At 42.0% G+C, this 15228-nt stretch overlaps 1 protein-coding gene across 1 annotated transcript in view; it reads left to right on the top strand.

Annotated features, from left to right (window-relative positions):
• The first annotated feature begins 626 nt into the window (after window positions 1–626).
• The window catches only part of CAPRIN1 (cell cycle associated protein 1), a 37419-nt gene continuing 22817 nt past the window's right edge, over window positions 627–15228 (top strand). The window contains exons 1-4 of the mRNA XM_030864753.2: window positions 627–818; window positions 1389–1598; window positions 13515–13577; window positions 13691–13777. Coding sequence (XP_030720613.1) covers window positions 1389–1598; window positions 13515–13577; window positions 13691–13777 — 360 coding nt within the window. The 5' untranslated portion in view covers window positions 627–818. The remainder of the gene's footprint in view (window positions 819–1388; window positions 1599–13514; window positions 13578–13690; window positions 13778–15228) is intronic.

Here is a 15228-nt window from a genome sequence, read left to right as displayed (position 1 = left end):
GTAATACTCAGGCCTGTTGAGTACATGTCATCTTAAGGGAGCTGAATATTATTTTTCACATGAGTCCAGAGTTTTAAGACTTAAAAAAAAAAAATCCATCTTGCTCATTTCAAACGCGTTCTACAGAGACCTCCTAGGTTACCAGGTGATTGTTTTGTGGGGGAAGTGGCAACTTGTCTTCAGACCTTTCGGGGTGTGGGAGTTTGCATGCTCTGCATACAGAAGGAATTCTAGAAGGTGGGACTGCACCACCCACCCTCACGCACCCCTCACTTGCGGAAACCTTTGCCCCCCCCGCCGCCCCGACCCCTCCAACCCCCACCCAATAAGGGCTCTTCGCAGGGAAGTCGCCAGCTCCAGATCCAGCGGCTTGACACCTATTGTCCCCGTTTGGACGTCAAGCGACTTCGCCTGAAGGACCCTAGCTTCGATTTCGCCCAAAACTGCAGGCACCGCTCTGGCAGCCTCCCGGGGGCCGTGCCGAGCTGCACCGGGCGGCCGCGCCCCAGGCCAGGGGCTTGGGCAGGGCGGGCGGGAGGCCGGGCGGGCCCTTCCCCGCAGGCGTTCGCGCCGGGCAGCCCGAGCGGCCGCGAAGGCCCCCGCCCGCCGCTTCTCCCGCCCCCTCCGCCCCAGAGGGCTGGCTGCCTAAGTCCCTCCCGCTCCCGGTTCTCCGCCTCACTAGCAGCGGCTCTCGGTGCAGCGGGGACCGGGCGCAGCGGCCTGTGCCCAAGGAGCGCACGACACTGCTCGGAACGCACCGCCACCTTTGCCCCCTCAGCCGCCCACTCGGGATCTCCAGCGGCCTCCGCGCGTGCACGGTGAGCGCCACCCCGGACCAAGGCGCTGAAGGGGAAGCGGGCCGCTGCCCGGAGTGTCCTTTACCTCCGAATCGGCTGGATCTTCGCGAGGGGCTCGCTCCTCAAGTCTCCCCCTCCCCCACCCCCCGGTCATTTCCAGTGCCCTTCTTCACCCTTCTCCGCCCCGACCTCTCTCTTCCCTCCCTTCTTCGCAGGGCGGCGAGAGCCGGCCCTCCCCGGTGGGGACCGTTGCTTTGGCCGTTGGCGGCTGGCCCTGCGAGGCCCCGCCCCCGGCGCGAGCCTCGGTGCCCCGGGGCGGGTAGGCCGAGCCGGCAGCCCGCGCGGGGGAGGGGCGGGGGGCGGGGCGAGGCCCGTCCGGGCGCCCCGCTGGCGGGTCGCGCGCGCGCCCGCGGCCCCTTCCTGCCCCGGCGGCGCGCGCCGGCCCCGGCCCCATCCCCGTCCCCGCCCCCACCCGCTCGCGCAAGCTCCCGCCCGCTACGCGTTTTGTCCCGCGTCTCGCCCCGTCCGCCGCCTGACTCGCCGCTCTTGTCCTTCCTCCCGTTTTTTCTTCTCTCTCCTTACGGTCTCAAGATGCCCTCGGCCACCAGCCACAGCGGAAGCGGCAGCAAGTCGTCCGGACCGCCACCTCCTTCGGGTTCCACCGGGAGTGAGGCGGGGGCCGGGGCCGCCGCGCCGGCTTCTCAACACCCCACGACCGGCACCGGCGCTGTCCAGACCGAGGCCATGAAGCAGATTCTCGGGGTGATCGACAAGAAACTTCGGAACCTGGAGAAGAAAAAGGTGCCACGAGTTGGCGGGGAAGGGGGGGTTTGATGCTCCGACCCCGACTACCGCAGCCTTCACTCTCCCCGTCTCGGACGCTTCCCCTCCACCCGGCCCCCAGCCCCCAAGCCCGGCCTCCCCAGTAAACCGGAGCTTCGTGCGCAGAGAGCGGGCTCCGCGGGGAGGTGCTTGTCACCTGACCCTGACCCGGACGCGGCGCTGGCCCCCAGGTCTCTTTATGACTCTCCTCGTGCTGGGGGCCGGGCCCTTGGTCTTTGGGACTGGGTTGTGTGAGGGTGGGGGCCTGTGCCGTCGCCGGGCGCAACTGTGCGATGGATGCCCCTCTCTCCGTGGCCGAGGCCCCATTTCTTCGAGGGGTCAGCGGGGGAAAATGAAGAGGTCCCGGGGTGGGGGGCGTTCAGGGTCCACCCGACCGCCTCGTGGAGTTGGGGTGGCCTGCGTCCTGTATCCTTGGGGCTTGTCCGCTCCGTTACCAGGTACTTGAGGCCTGCGCCGTGGCCCCTCTTATCCGTTGGGAGGAAAGTGGACGGAGGATGGCTTCTCCATCGGGCCCTTCTAGAGGTCGTCTTCGATTTGCTACTCCCGCCCCCATCTGACGGGCGCCCTTAACGTTGCCTTCTTTGTTTCAATTGTCTGGGTGCCCCCGCGAGCCTCACGCTCCACTCGATCCCGGGAAGATTTTTTGCAGCGGCTTTTTGTCCCTCTGGGACACTATAAAGAGGGATGGGAGGGAGGCTGTACCGATCGGGACTCGGGGGAGGGGGGGTGGGTCCGGGTTAGACGGAGGGGCTCGCTGGGTCTCTGGGCACATGGAGAGCGCGTCTAACATGGCGGCGGCTGCGGGGAGAGGGAAGAGCTTTACAGGAGCTGCATTGTGAGCACAAAGCGAAAGCAGAGGGGGAGGGCAGAGACCAGGCAGCGGCCCCAACTGGCCTCCCTCAATCCCCCACCAAAAAGAAAAATCGAGCCACACCCACAATTTTTTGGATTCAGTGTTCAGCCAGTCTAGGTCACACAGTGAGGTTTGTCTTCAAGTTGGCCTTTTGTTTTATGCTTTCAGCGCAGGACTGTGCCAGCTCAGTTTAGAGGGACGTGTGTGTGTGTGTGTGTGTGTGTGTGTGTCCTTCAGTAAGGTTGGAGGTGGAAAGGGAAAACGAATCAGTAGTACAAAAATGGGGTAATTACACCTGTGACTATTAGGCAAACTTTTGCATTTTACCTTAAGAAAATAACTTTCATTTAATAGGTTCTGCTTGTCTGCCTCTAGTAAAACATTTATTACAGCATCTTGAATTTTGAAGAAGTCATTTTAAAATGTTTAATTAGCCAGACACCTAATAGTGTTACTTAAGATGTTGAGATCGTAACTACTTGGCTAAAATTTGGGCTCTGGGAAATAACTTGAAGAACACTGGTGATATTTAGGCCTTAATTATTTTAATTGCGTGTTTAATGATTCATTTTACATTTTGGGGGGAGTTTTAAAACATTTTTAGAGTTTTAAAATTCTGTCTTTTGTGTGGTTTATTATAAATGATTTAAATAGTAGATTTATCAGTATTAACAAAGCAACAAAAGCATTTTAATTGTTAAGGAGCTGCATTCAAATGTGTAATAGGAAAAGCACGCCCAAGACCAGTGTCTTCTGAGTCTGCCATCTGATTTAGTTTTTGTAATCTGTATTTGAAATTGAGACTTAGGTACCTTTTAAAAATATCTTAATGCAGCAAATAATCCTCTCAATCTGGTTGTTGCTTGAATGGTTTTTGTTTTCAGAATTCCTAAGAAATCTGTTTTCTTCTAGGGTGGGAATCAGAAGATAAATATTAATGATGTAATATTTTAAGTGTGGACATCTTAATATAGATATTTATATTTTAATGGCTGAAAAACGATTCTTGTAAGGTGTTTATAATAAAAATCAAGCACTGATTAGCAGGTACCTTAGTTGTGAGGTGGCTGTTAGATTCTAGTATGCATCTGAAAAAATTAGAAATCTAGTTTCATAAGCCCTGTGAGGCCCTGAACCATGACTGGTCATTCACATGTATAGGTTTGTATTACTGTATATTGCCTACCCCCTCCCCCCAATTATAGAGGAGAAAGTAATGTAATTATTATTGCAGAGATTATAGACTAGGCTAGTAAATACTGAAAAATTCCCTTGTAGTGATGGAGATTTAACGTACTACACAAAGTAAGAAATGAATTTCATATCTTCTGTCTTCTCAGTGTTTGGTTGCTAGATAGCGGAAATGTCAAATGACAGTTAAGTGAGGCGTTTTGATAATAGACTGAGCCACATGTTAACTAGTTGAGTTGACAGTACTGATGTTGTGACTTAATTACTATTAAAACTATAGGTTTTACTTTTTGAGAAACTCAAGGCATTTGGGTTTTCCTCTCAGCACATCTAGTTCCTAGTTTAAATGGAATTTTTTCTATATCTAGATGAGTTACTGTATGAAAGGATTTAACTGTGCTTCATTTTTTAACAGTGAGCATTTCTAACACACCTAAAGTAGGATTTACTTTACAAAGTAGTTTTGAACCTTTTTAGAAATGCTTGTGGAGTAAAGGAAGAGACTATTTATAACTGGATTCCTTTTTACTTCAGTTCCTTAAGCAAGTTATATTTGAGTAGTATTTTAGTTTTGACCTTTTCATAGGAGCCTTCTGGACAAAATGCCTTTTTCCAGGGATTCTAAAATCAAGTATTCTGATAAAAATTATTGCTTGATAAGTAACATCACAACGAGACATAGAGAGTTGGAATAATTTTATTGCACTTCATTGAAAAAACAAAGTTATTTGTTAATTTTTTAGTAAGTTGAGCCATTAGAGGAAAGCTAAGCATCTGTCCAGTGAGAATGCATGCTTAGCTTTGATGAAATATGATCCTATTATGTAATGCAACTAAATGGCCTGGTGGTTTTTTGAAATTTGGGCTTATAAAGACTTCATGAGTGTTTAGCATAGAGAAGAAATGCAGCTGTAATAAAAAGTCAAGTGTAAAACTCCATTCACCAATCTTTCACCTGATTAAAGGACAAGTAATAATGAATTGAGTGATTGCCTAGTTTTCTTCATCAGTTTCTTGGCATAGAACTGGGCCCTAGGCTATGCAAGATGATATTTTGAAACCAGGTCTTAATTTTAACTCGAGAGAGCTCATTTATATGGTAAGATGTAATCAGTTTTGATGTAGAATAGAGGACGTTTTAATAGATGACATTTAAAATTGTTGTACTCTTTTCAGATACATTAAGTTCAGACAGTGGTGACTTCGGGAGGTGAAAGATTAATCAGTGTTGTCTAACACAATGGCCTGGCAGTTTTGTAACCAATAGGTGACCAGAAGTGATAGCCAAAGTATACTGTTTTTCATACTTCCTAACGTCTTTTTGCTCTTTATATCTTTGCAGTTAACATTATTCTGAAAAAGGATGCTATCAGTGTTAGAAAGGATAACATTTCTTTCCAGAGCAATGCAGTATGCCTCTATTTAGAAGTGCAGTGCAGTGCAGCTGTTGTACAGAATTCTTTTAAGTATTTTGAACAAAAGCATTCATAATTGTTTTATAAGCAAAATCTTTTCTTGGGGATAACATCTGAAGTTTTTGTTGACAGTTAAAATCTCTGATGTGTTGGTTTCTCCATTGGTTGCATGAACTATTCCTCTGCAATGCAGAGGGCAAGATTACTATGTTTTGCCTTCACCTTGTCACAGAGAAAAAAAGTATAATGCTTAATTTGTTTCTCTCTGCCTGTCTGGGTGTGCTCTGTGAGTGTGTGACATAGAGAAGTGTTTAAAATTTGGATTTGGAAAGGAAAAGGTGTGAATTCCATCATGTGATAACATCACTACCTTTTCCTAGAATGAGAGTAGAGTCCTAAGCATGATAATGAGAATGTATTGTCTTAACCTGGCCATATTACTTTACTCTAGGATCATTCCCATGTGGCAGATATTTCTATCAGAATACATTTTGTGTGACTTAGAGATTAAGCATACAATTTGTCATAATTTTACGTAATTAATTTCTTAGTTTACATTTAGAACTAGATGAGGATTAGCCTAGTACTACTTCATCTTTAAAAAAAATTAATAAATACTTACAAAAGTTTAAACTTAAACAATATGGCCTTAATTTTATTTTCATACTATTACAGAATCTAAGATATTTTAAGAGCTTAAAGCCATCTGAGAATTTATTCCAATTTATTTTACAGAAGAGGAAATTGAGATGCTCATGTAAAATGACCCAGGTTGAAATGGGTGAATTCCAAGGTCTCTTGTGATGTTTTAGAGGGATAATTAGAATTTGTAATGCTCTGCAACGTAAGTGTAATTTTTCATGTTTAAGCTGATCCTGTAGAACCAAGTAAAGCCTTTTACTTCAAATACTTTAATGTTAAGAGTTCCTCTGTTTAAAAACGCTGAAAGCAAAAGAAAAAACCTTTCAATTTTTTCTTTGATAGACCTTTATTAACGTCTCATTGTTAAATTTGTGTTTGTAGGCTGTCTAGGTAATGGGCTCCAGCAACTAGCAGTACAGCTGAAGTCCCATTGTACCAGGTATCACTGAGACATCCCTATTGTTGTAATGAAATGAACTCTTAAAGTTTAAACTCTGAAGTTTCTCTTTGTGCTTAGGTAAGCCCCAAATGCACATTTGCCAGTCTCCTCAAATTTGGTATGTTATAGACCAGAAGATTTGGGGATAGCGTCACCAGTAGAGAAATCAGAGGTGTGTCAACCTTTACATCTTAATTCTTGTCTTGCAAGCTTCTGGATATTTTTTAATAATTGGTTTCTTTTGGGGGAGGAAATGAATAGTATGTATGCAGTAGAGACGAATGAGAGGAGTAGCAGAAGAGAATGTCAGCCAAAGTTGGAATTATAAGGTGCTTGACTTCTCATCTTTTTATTTCTCCCACTAGCTATATACCAGTGCTTTTGTTGGATAGAGCATGAGTGTAAAAACATAGATGAAAGAGACCTTATTGAGCAGAGTTCAGAATTGGTATTTCCTGGGGAAAGGGGAAGGTATGCTTCTTGACCATGCAGTCTGCTTCCTTTAACTTCTGGGCTACCCATTGTCTGTACACTTCCTTTACATTTTTATATTGCCTTATGTTCTTACCTTATGTATTTTTCTAAATAGGTGGTAAGCTCCTGGAGGGCAGAGACTATTACTAACATCACACCGTGCCTTGCATAGGGCATATGCTAAATCAGTATTTGCTAGTTTGGGTAAATCATTACATAGAAGTATTTGTAGTTTCATCAGTAAAACCGTGTTAAAATGGATTAATCCATGAGGGGGAAAATGCTTTTTGTACATTTTGTACTGTTTACTTGCACTGTTTTTTATTGAAATGGGATTTTTCCTGAAGGATTTTTTTAAGTGAGTAAAGTTGATGAGTAGGCAAATAGGTTGGTATTTGAACCATTGTAAATTATTAGAAATTTCATTGCATTCCCCTTAATACTCTTATCCACACATAGAAATAGCTGAAATATACTTTAATCATTGGGAAAAAAATCTTTGGTCTCCATTTTAAATGAATTACAGTTCACATCTTTCTACATTTATATACTCCCACCAGAGTATATAAACCAGTTGTACCAACTCATCCTAATGCGTAGTTTGGTTAAAGCAACTAATAATTCAAAAGACACTTGTTAAGATTATCTATGATCATTTGTTTTTCTCTTCTTTTTTTTTTTGATCATTTGTTTTTCAAATGCACAAGCTTTATTTAGACTTTATAAGAATATAATTCAAAGTAGGTGATGCTGAAACTCTTTAAACTTTTTCATTTTCCTGTTAGGGTGCTTCCATTCATTCAGATTTAACTACATATTTACTGCCATGGACAAGGAATGAAGGTTTTTACAGAAACTTTTTTTTTTTCTCTTCTCAGTTGGACAAAAATCTTGTCAAATTAAACTCCTGGTTAGTTATCTGCCTGAAAAATTATCTTACAGTGGGACCTTAGATAATATCTAGTTTAGCATCCTTTTTCTGTTCTTCAGTGTTCAGGAATCCTGCAGTCTTGACAGGTATTCATTGAGCTTCTGCATTAATCATTCTTCTAGGGCCTGGTAGAATGCTCATTTTTCAGTGAAAGTATTTCATTTTTGGACAACTCTTTAAGTTCATGATGTTAGAGTTACGTCCCTGCCACCACTGTTTAATACTTACTTTGTTTTCTGTAACAACTCAGACTTCTGCATGTGAAGGTTTCCAGCATTTGAAGAGAGCTGTTATGAATCATCAATGGATTGTACTGTATGTTCTCTCTACCTCCCTTTAAAAATTGAAGAAACTTGATTCTTACTACCTTTCCTGTCTTCTATGAATTTTACTAACAACTAAGTCTCAGTTGAATTGGTGGAAGGTGAATTGGAGGCAGGGTCAGCTGCCTACCACTGTGTGGGCAAAGTCAGAACTGATGTTTCTAGGTGAAGAACAGGAATGCAGGGATTGGGGAGTTGAAATAATGTGTAGAAGGGCCACTGAAGATTATGGGAAGATGAGAGGAAGAGAAATCTTTCTCTTTCTGTGTTTCCATTCGTCATTCTACAGGTCCTTTCAATACTACAGAAGTGATTTATTTGGCCTGGAGACGTAAAATAATTTAAGATATAGCTAGGCATTCTTACCACTTTTGTTATTTTAGACTTCATTTTTAAGTATTCTGCCTCAGTTTGGAGATCCCCTTAATTGAGAACAAAAGTTACATAGTTTCCCAGATAGTGGAACTAAAGATGTTGTCTCTCCTAATCTTCCTTGTTGTGACTGTTTACAGTTGTCTAGTTGAAGAATTTTTGGTTTTTTGGAGTCTGTCATCTCTTTTGCCATTTCTTTTGAACTGTTCAATTTAAAAATATTTTAAAAATTATCCATCTGTGTAATTTCTTGGTTATCACAGGCAGGAAGTCTCTGGAGAACAGCTATTTTGGATATTTATCTTATGGCACCCTCATGGCACTGTAGTGAATTTTTTTTTTTTTTCCGGTACGCGGGCCTCTCACTGTTGTGGCCTCTCCCGTTGCAGAGCACAGGCTCCGGATGCCCAGGCTCAGCGGCCGTGGCTCACAGGCCCAGCCGCTCCGCGGCATGTGGGATCTTCCCGGACCGGGGCACGAACCCGTGTCCCCAGCGTCGGCAGGCGGACTCTCAACCGCTGCGCCACCAGGGAAGCCCTATAGTGAATTTTTAAAAAACATTTCAATAAAGTAACTTTGGTGGTGATGAAAAAATCTTTGGGAAGAATGGAGGATCTGGGTGTACTGTGATTCTGGAGAAGGAAAAGGAGGAAAACAGCAGCAGGAGGGCAGAAATGAAATGTAGCGGTGGCTGGAATACAGAGTGGGCAAGTGTTGAGGCACACATAATTTTTCTGGGATATATGACCTTAGGCAAGTTATTTAATTGCCCATTCTTTCAGTTTCCATTTAGATGAAATATGATTGATAATAGTGCCTCCCTGATACTTTAAATTTGAATGTGGTCTGTCACATAACAAACACTGTCAACTATTATAGGCAACAAAGAAACAGGAGAGTAGGACTGGACAGCACTTGTTGGGACAATTATTTCTTAGTACTACGTGACTATATAGTCTTTTGACATTTACTGGGTAATGTCTGTCCCACTGCTATCCCATGGTTCTGCTTTAGAGACTCTGAGTAGTCTGGAAAATGGCCTGATTTTTTATCTTGCTCATATGTGGTGCTATAAATGAATTTTTAATACATTCAGGCTGCTCAGTAGTTGAAAAAGGAACCCTAAATTGAATTTTCAGTATAGATATTTCAAGATAGAATCTAAGAGGGCAGGTTTCAGTTATATCAATATTGTGGTAGGCTTTCTGATTAAGATATCTGATGCTAGAAAAATGACTACATTCTCCTGGAAAAAAAAAACCTTAATATTCATTTTATGTGGATGATATGAGTAGAGAAAGAATTTGTCTTTACCACTTTATAAGTTAGGAACCACAAATTTGTCTTTACCACTTTATAAGTTAGGAACCATGTTCTAGCTTAGGGAAGAAAAAAAGCTGTGTTTGTCTGGAGTCCTTCACTCCTCTTTGCCTCTCTGTTTTTGTTGTGGTTAATGCTGGATCTGTCAGTTTGACAACCAAGTTCTTATTTATGTAGTGACTAAGTTCATACTACCAATTTTAACCCCAAATGAACAGTTTTTCTACTTGTATTTAATGCATAGATCTTTATTTTGGCTGCACAGAGGTCTTTTTGCATCCTTTTTTGATGACAGTATTCCATGAAGATGTGTACTATGAAGCTGAGTTTCACAGAGTAGCTGCTTTCTCTGTTTATTTACCTCTTAACCTTCCAGTTATTGCTGTGTGACAGATTACTCCAACACTTACCTCATCGCATCATGAGCACAGAAGATGCCTGTCAGGGATTCAGACAGGGCATGCAGCGGGGTTGACCTGCTCTATGATGCCTGGGGCCTCAGCTGGGAAGACTCAGCCTTGTTTACTCACATGTCTGATGCCTGGGCTAGGATGACTTAACACTAGGATTGCTGACCAGAATTCTTACATGAGACCTGTCTTCATGGCTTAGCTTCCTCATAGCATGGCAGCCTCGGGGTTATTGAACTTCTTATATGTTAGCTCAGGATTCCAAACATGATTGGTTTTAGTGACCAGCAAACAGGGCAGAGATGCAGTGCTGTTAATGACTCAACCCTGGAAGTCATACGGGATTACTTCCACTGTACACTGTTGGTTGGCATCCACTCAATAAAATGGCAGAGGAATTGGATTAGTTCTTAATGGGGAAGTGCCAAGGTCACATTGTAGAACAGTACGTGGGAGCCATCTTTAGAAAATGTAATCTGCCATAGATCTCTGGGTTAGATGAATAGTAAATTTCCTATTGTGTAGAAAATTGGAGCTTTTCTGCTATAGGATATCTTGTCCTAGGATAATATAGATTCATACTTAAGGATTGTTATAGGTGAAGGTCCTGACAATATCCTGAAATCTAACAATCTTAACATCTTTTATATAGCACAAGGTTTTAATTTTTTATTATATGTCTATTGCAGAATATCTAAGTGTACAAAAAAAGGAAAAAGATTCCACCTATAATTGTACCACTCAGGTACCATTCTTAACATTTAAAAAAATCTTTGTTTTTCATACGTATATGTGTGTGTGTGTGTGTGTGTGTGTGTATATATATATATATATATAGGCATTTTTCAGGAGTTTTAAGTTCTCGAGACATTAAATGACAAAGTTAAAGCTAGGTATAGGGCTTCCCTGGTGGCGCAGTGGTTAAGAATCCTCCTGCCAATGCAGGGGAGGGACATGGGTTTGAGCCCTGGTCCGGAAAGATCCTGCATGCCACAGAGTAACTAAGCCTGGGCACCACAACTACTGAGCCTGCGCTCTAGAGCCGGCGAGCCACAGCTACTGAAGCCCGTGCGCCTAGAGCCCGTGCTCTGCAACAAGAGAAGCCACCACAATGAGAAGCCCGTGCACCTCAACGAAAAGTAGCCCCCGCTTGCCACAGCTAGAGAAAGCCTGCGTGCGGCAATGAAGAAGACCCAACGCAGCCAAAAATAAATAAATAAATATTTTGTTTGTTTGTTTTGTTTTTTTGCGGTACGCGGGCCTCTCACTGCTGTGGCCCCTCCCGTTGCGGAGCACAGGCTCCGGACGCGCAGGCCCCACGGCAGTGGCTCACGTGGGATCCTCCCGGACCGGGGCACGAACCCGCGTCCCCTGCATCGGCAGGCGGACTCCCAACCACTGCGCCACCAGGGAAGCCCAAATTTATTTTTTTTTAAAAAAATCTAGGTATATAAAACTATCCCTTGGGCTTCCCTGGTGGCGCAGTGGTTGGGAGTCCGCCTGCCGATGCAGGGGACGCGGGTTCGTGCCCCGGCGGAGCGGCGGGGCCCGTGAGCCATGGCCGCTGAGCCTGTGTGTCCCGAGCCTGTGCTCCGCAACGGGAGAGACCACAACAGTGAGAGGCCCGCGTACTGCAAAAAAAAAAAAAAAACCCCAAAAAAACCAAAAACAAAAAACTATCCCTTGTGGGATATGTAGGACATTCACTGTGTATTAATGTCCTGATCTAGCAACAGTTTCCTTGAAAAATGTATAATACCATAAAAAGGGAAGATGATAAATGCAAGGTATAAGCTAATAGTAGTTTTTCTTTTGCCTGGTTGCTAGAATTTTAACTGTGTACTGACACTAAATTTCAGGCCCCCCTTCTGTCTGCATATCTTCTATTTGTATATTTCTAAATAGTGAAATGCAGATTATAACGCTGTTATTACATCCTAAATCATAATTAAAAGCAAATCTTAACTTGTTTTTTATTTCTTAAAGAAAAATAAGCCTACCCTTTTAAAAAAATGAATGAACTGTCTTTGTTCCATCCTCAGAGTGTTTGAGGCAGTTGAGCTTATCTTTTGCACATGAGGTTAGGCCTGTCATATCAGTGTAAAAATCTTGATTTTCATCTGGTAGACTTGAATTTTATATGTGTTTAGTTGGAAGCTTGTTGATTGTGTAAATAGTTCACCTAAATAAAATTGGATAGTTTCATCATCCTTTAATGTTTTAATGATTGTATTGATTTTATTTACCTTCCGTATAACTAAGGAATTGTGATAGGCTGTTTCATTTAGGGTAGAATGGCTATGAAAGTTGACTACTGTCTTTTCTGCCATAAAGAAAATGGATCATTTGACCTAAAACACCTTTCTAGCGTTGCTTTTAAACTTGTTTCTGTGCCTCTGAATTTTATCAGACCCTTACTTTGTATTTGGTTTCTTCATTATTTTATTATTGCTAAGGGTAAAGTATTATATATGTTTGTAATTTATTGTGATTATTTAAAATTTTATTTTATTTTATTTTTTTAAAAAATATTTATTTGGCTGCGCTGGCTCTTAGTTGTGGCATGTGAGATCTTTGTTGTTGTGTGCAGGATCTAGGTCCCTTACCAAGGATGGCACCCCGGGCCCCTGCATTGGGAGCATGGAGTCTTAACCACTGGACCACCAGGGAATTCCGCCCGCGCCCCCCCCCCCCCCGCCCCTCAATTTAGATTTCAACTTATTAAAACAATATCTGAATTTTAAACTGTGCTTCAGTACCTGAGTATCTCCGCGGGGGATGGGCAGGGGGTGCTTATCTAATAGTAGTAGCCTAGGAAACCTCCAAAGTTTTCAACTTAGGGGTGGCGGAGAGGGAGATGACCTTGAACCAGAGGCTTAACTTCTCCCCCCCCCCCCCGCACGTTAATGACATCTGTGAGAAAATAATAAAAGAAAAGCTGTTGACTAGTGTACTGTGCCTGTAGGTGATATGATAGCTTGAAATTATTTCAGTTCAAGGGAAATGAATGAGGCATATCAAAGACAATATGCATGTGTGTTTATTCAGGAAAAATAAACTCTTTTATGTCACTTACATGAATTCTTTGGCAGGGGGAGGGAGGGACAAAAATTTAACACTTAATAAAATGTCTGATATGCTCACTTGGGTGTAACTGGGATTTTCACCCAATTGTGGCCCTCACTTATGTGGATGAGTATTATATGCCTGGGCCATCTGATGCATATCTTTTTTGAGAAACCTAAAAAATAAGCAGCGTTTTTTTCATTGGCTTATAATAACAGTATTTGGTATCATTCAGCATGGCTGGGGTATTTAAATTCATTTTTTAACTCACAATTAAAGCTATTTTATATACTAACTTAAACTGTAGTATATCTAAAAAGTATATTTATAGCAAGATTTGAGACAAACTTAGAGAATTATGTGGGTTTGTTATTTTAGCATGGTTAAGCTGGTATATACTTTCAGTATGGAATATAATTTTTTATTCTTTTAATATAGGGCAAGCTTGATGATTATCAGGAACGAATGAACAAAGGGGAAAGGCTTAATCAAGATCAGCTGGTAAAGATGTTATATTTTTATTAAGATTTTATGCTCATTAATTTTAATAGGAAAATTAATTTTGTGTTTCTTTGTGTTTCCAGTAAAGTCGGGTTCTTTCTTTGTTATTTTAGGATGCTGTATCTAAGTACCAGGAAGTCACAAATAACTTGGAGTTTGCAAAAGAACTACAGAGGAGTTTCATGGCATTAAGCCAAGATGTAAGTAAAAAATAGCATATGTTTATGAAATATTAAAAATGAGGAGGGCAGAAAATTTTGTCTCTTCGAGTTTTAATTCTTGCATTACTGTTGATAAGCTTTCTGCAAGGGGGAGAGGATTGGATCCAGTTATATCTAAGATGCTTTCCAATTCTGTAAAGTTTAGTGTAACTCCTGAAAGATGCCTTTTAAAAGGATTGAGTTTCATATATGACAGACATGTATCGTTGGTTTAAAAAATTATTTATGCAGATATAACAGCCTTCTCTATATACGGGATCTTCATCCAAGGATCGAAATCCTAGGTTGGTTGAATCTGCAGATACAGAGTGTGGACTGTAAGGGACTTGGAACATCCATGGATTTTGGTATCCACGGGGGGTGGGGTGGGGGGTGGTCCTGGAATCGATTCCCCTTGGCTACGGAGAGATAACTGTATAAACGTGATAGACATTTATCTTCCATGTATTCCTTATGCCTCATGACTATGTTACAATCCCGTTAACTATCAGAAAATAAAGAAACCTGTTGATATAATAGGTAACTACTTTCTCCATAGAGATCTTAAGGGATGCGGCCGACTAATATATTGCACTTGTATCAACTCTTGATCCAACAAAGTGCTGTGTTTTTCCCCAAACATCTTTTGATGTGACAGAAGCCTTTGGGAACAGGATAAAATTAAATATGAACAAAGTCAAATAAGTTGTTGAAAGTTGAGACCAGAAAATTGATATCCTTGTGAATTAGTGTTAGCTTATTTGGAGAAAGGCTTATAACAACGTTGAAATTTAAAGTTGTCTCTGATTTGGTGAAATGAATAAACAAAACAGTTTATTATGTGATGAGAGACAATGCAGTACAGAGATGAAGAGTTCTGATTGGAACCAAACTGCCTGATTTGAATCCTGATTCTGCCACTTTCACTTAATAGCTGTATGACTTTGAAAGAGTCTATACCTGTATAAGTCAGGGTTTTCCAGAGAAACAGAGCCAGTAGGATAGAAAGGAAAGGATAGGAGAAAAAGGGAGAGGGGAGAGGCAGTAATAGTGCCTCATTATAGGGTTGTGCTTATAACAGTAAAAATGGCAGTAATAGTGCCTACCTCATTATAGGGTTATGCTTATAACAGTATTTGACGTATAACTATTTCATGCACTTCATATTATTGTTACTTATTAAATTTGATTAAAGGTGGAAAATATTGATACCCCTCAAAACAGAGTAAGGGAAATTTAATTTACACCCAAGTAGGGATTTGTTCCACTTGGCTTAGATCAGAGCCTCAGGCTTGATGAACCCTGTCCAATTTCTTGTTTCTGATTTAAAAAAAAAAATATGGGTCACAGAAGTAGAATTGCTATATACAATTTAATATAGAATCTATTTTTGAAGCTACTGTCACTATGTAAATGAAAATACTTGTATCCTCCTTTGCTTCTTTTTTTAA

The sequence above is a fragment of the Globicephala melas genome, chromosome 8 (assembly GCF_963455315.2).
Source record: "Globicephala melas chromosome 8, mGloMel1.2, whole genome shotgun sequence".
In the NCBI taxonomy this organism is placed as follows: domain Eukaryota; kingdom Metazoa; phylum Chordata; class Mammalia; order Artiodactyla; family Delphinidae; genus Globicephala; species Globicephala melas.
The sequence above is the reverse complement of the archived record's forward strand: the minus strand, read 5'-3'. Positions and strand labels throughout refer to the sequence as shown.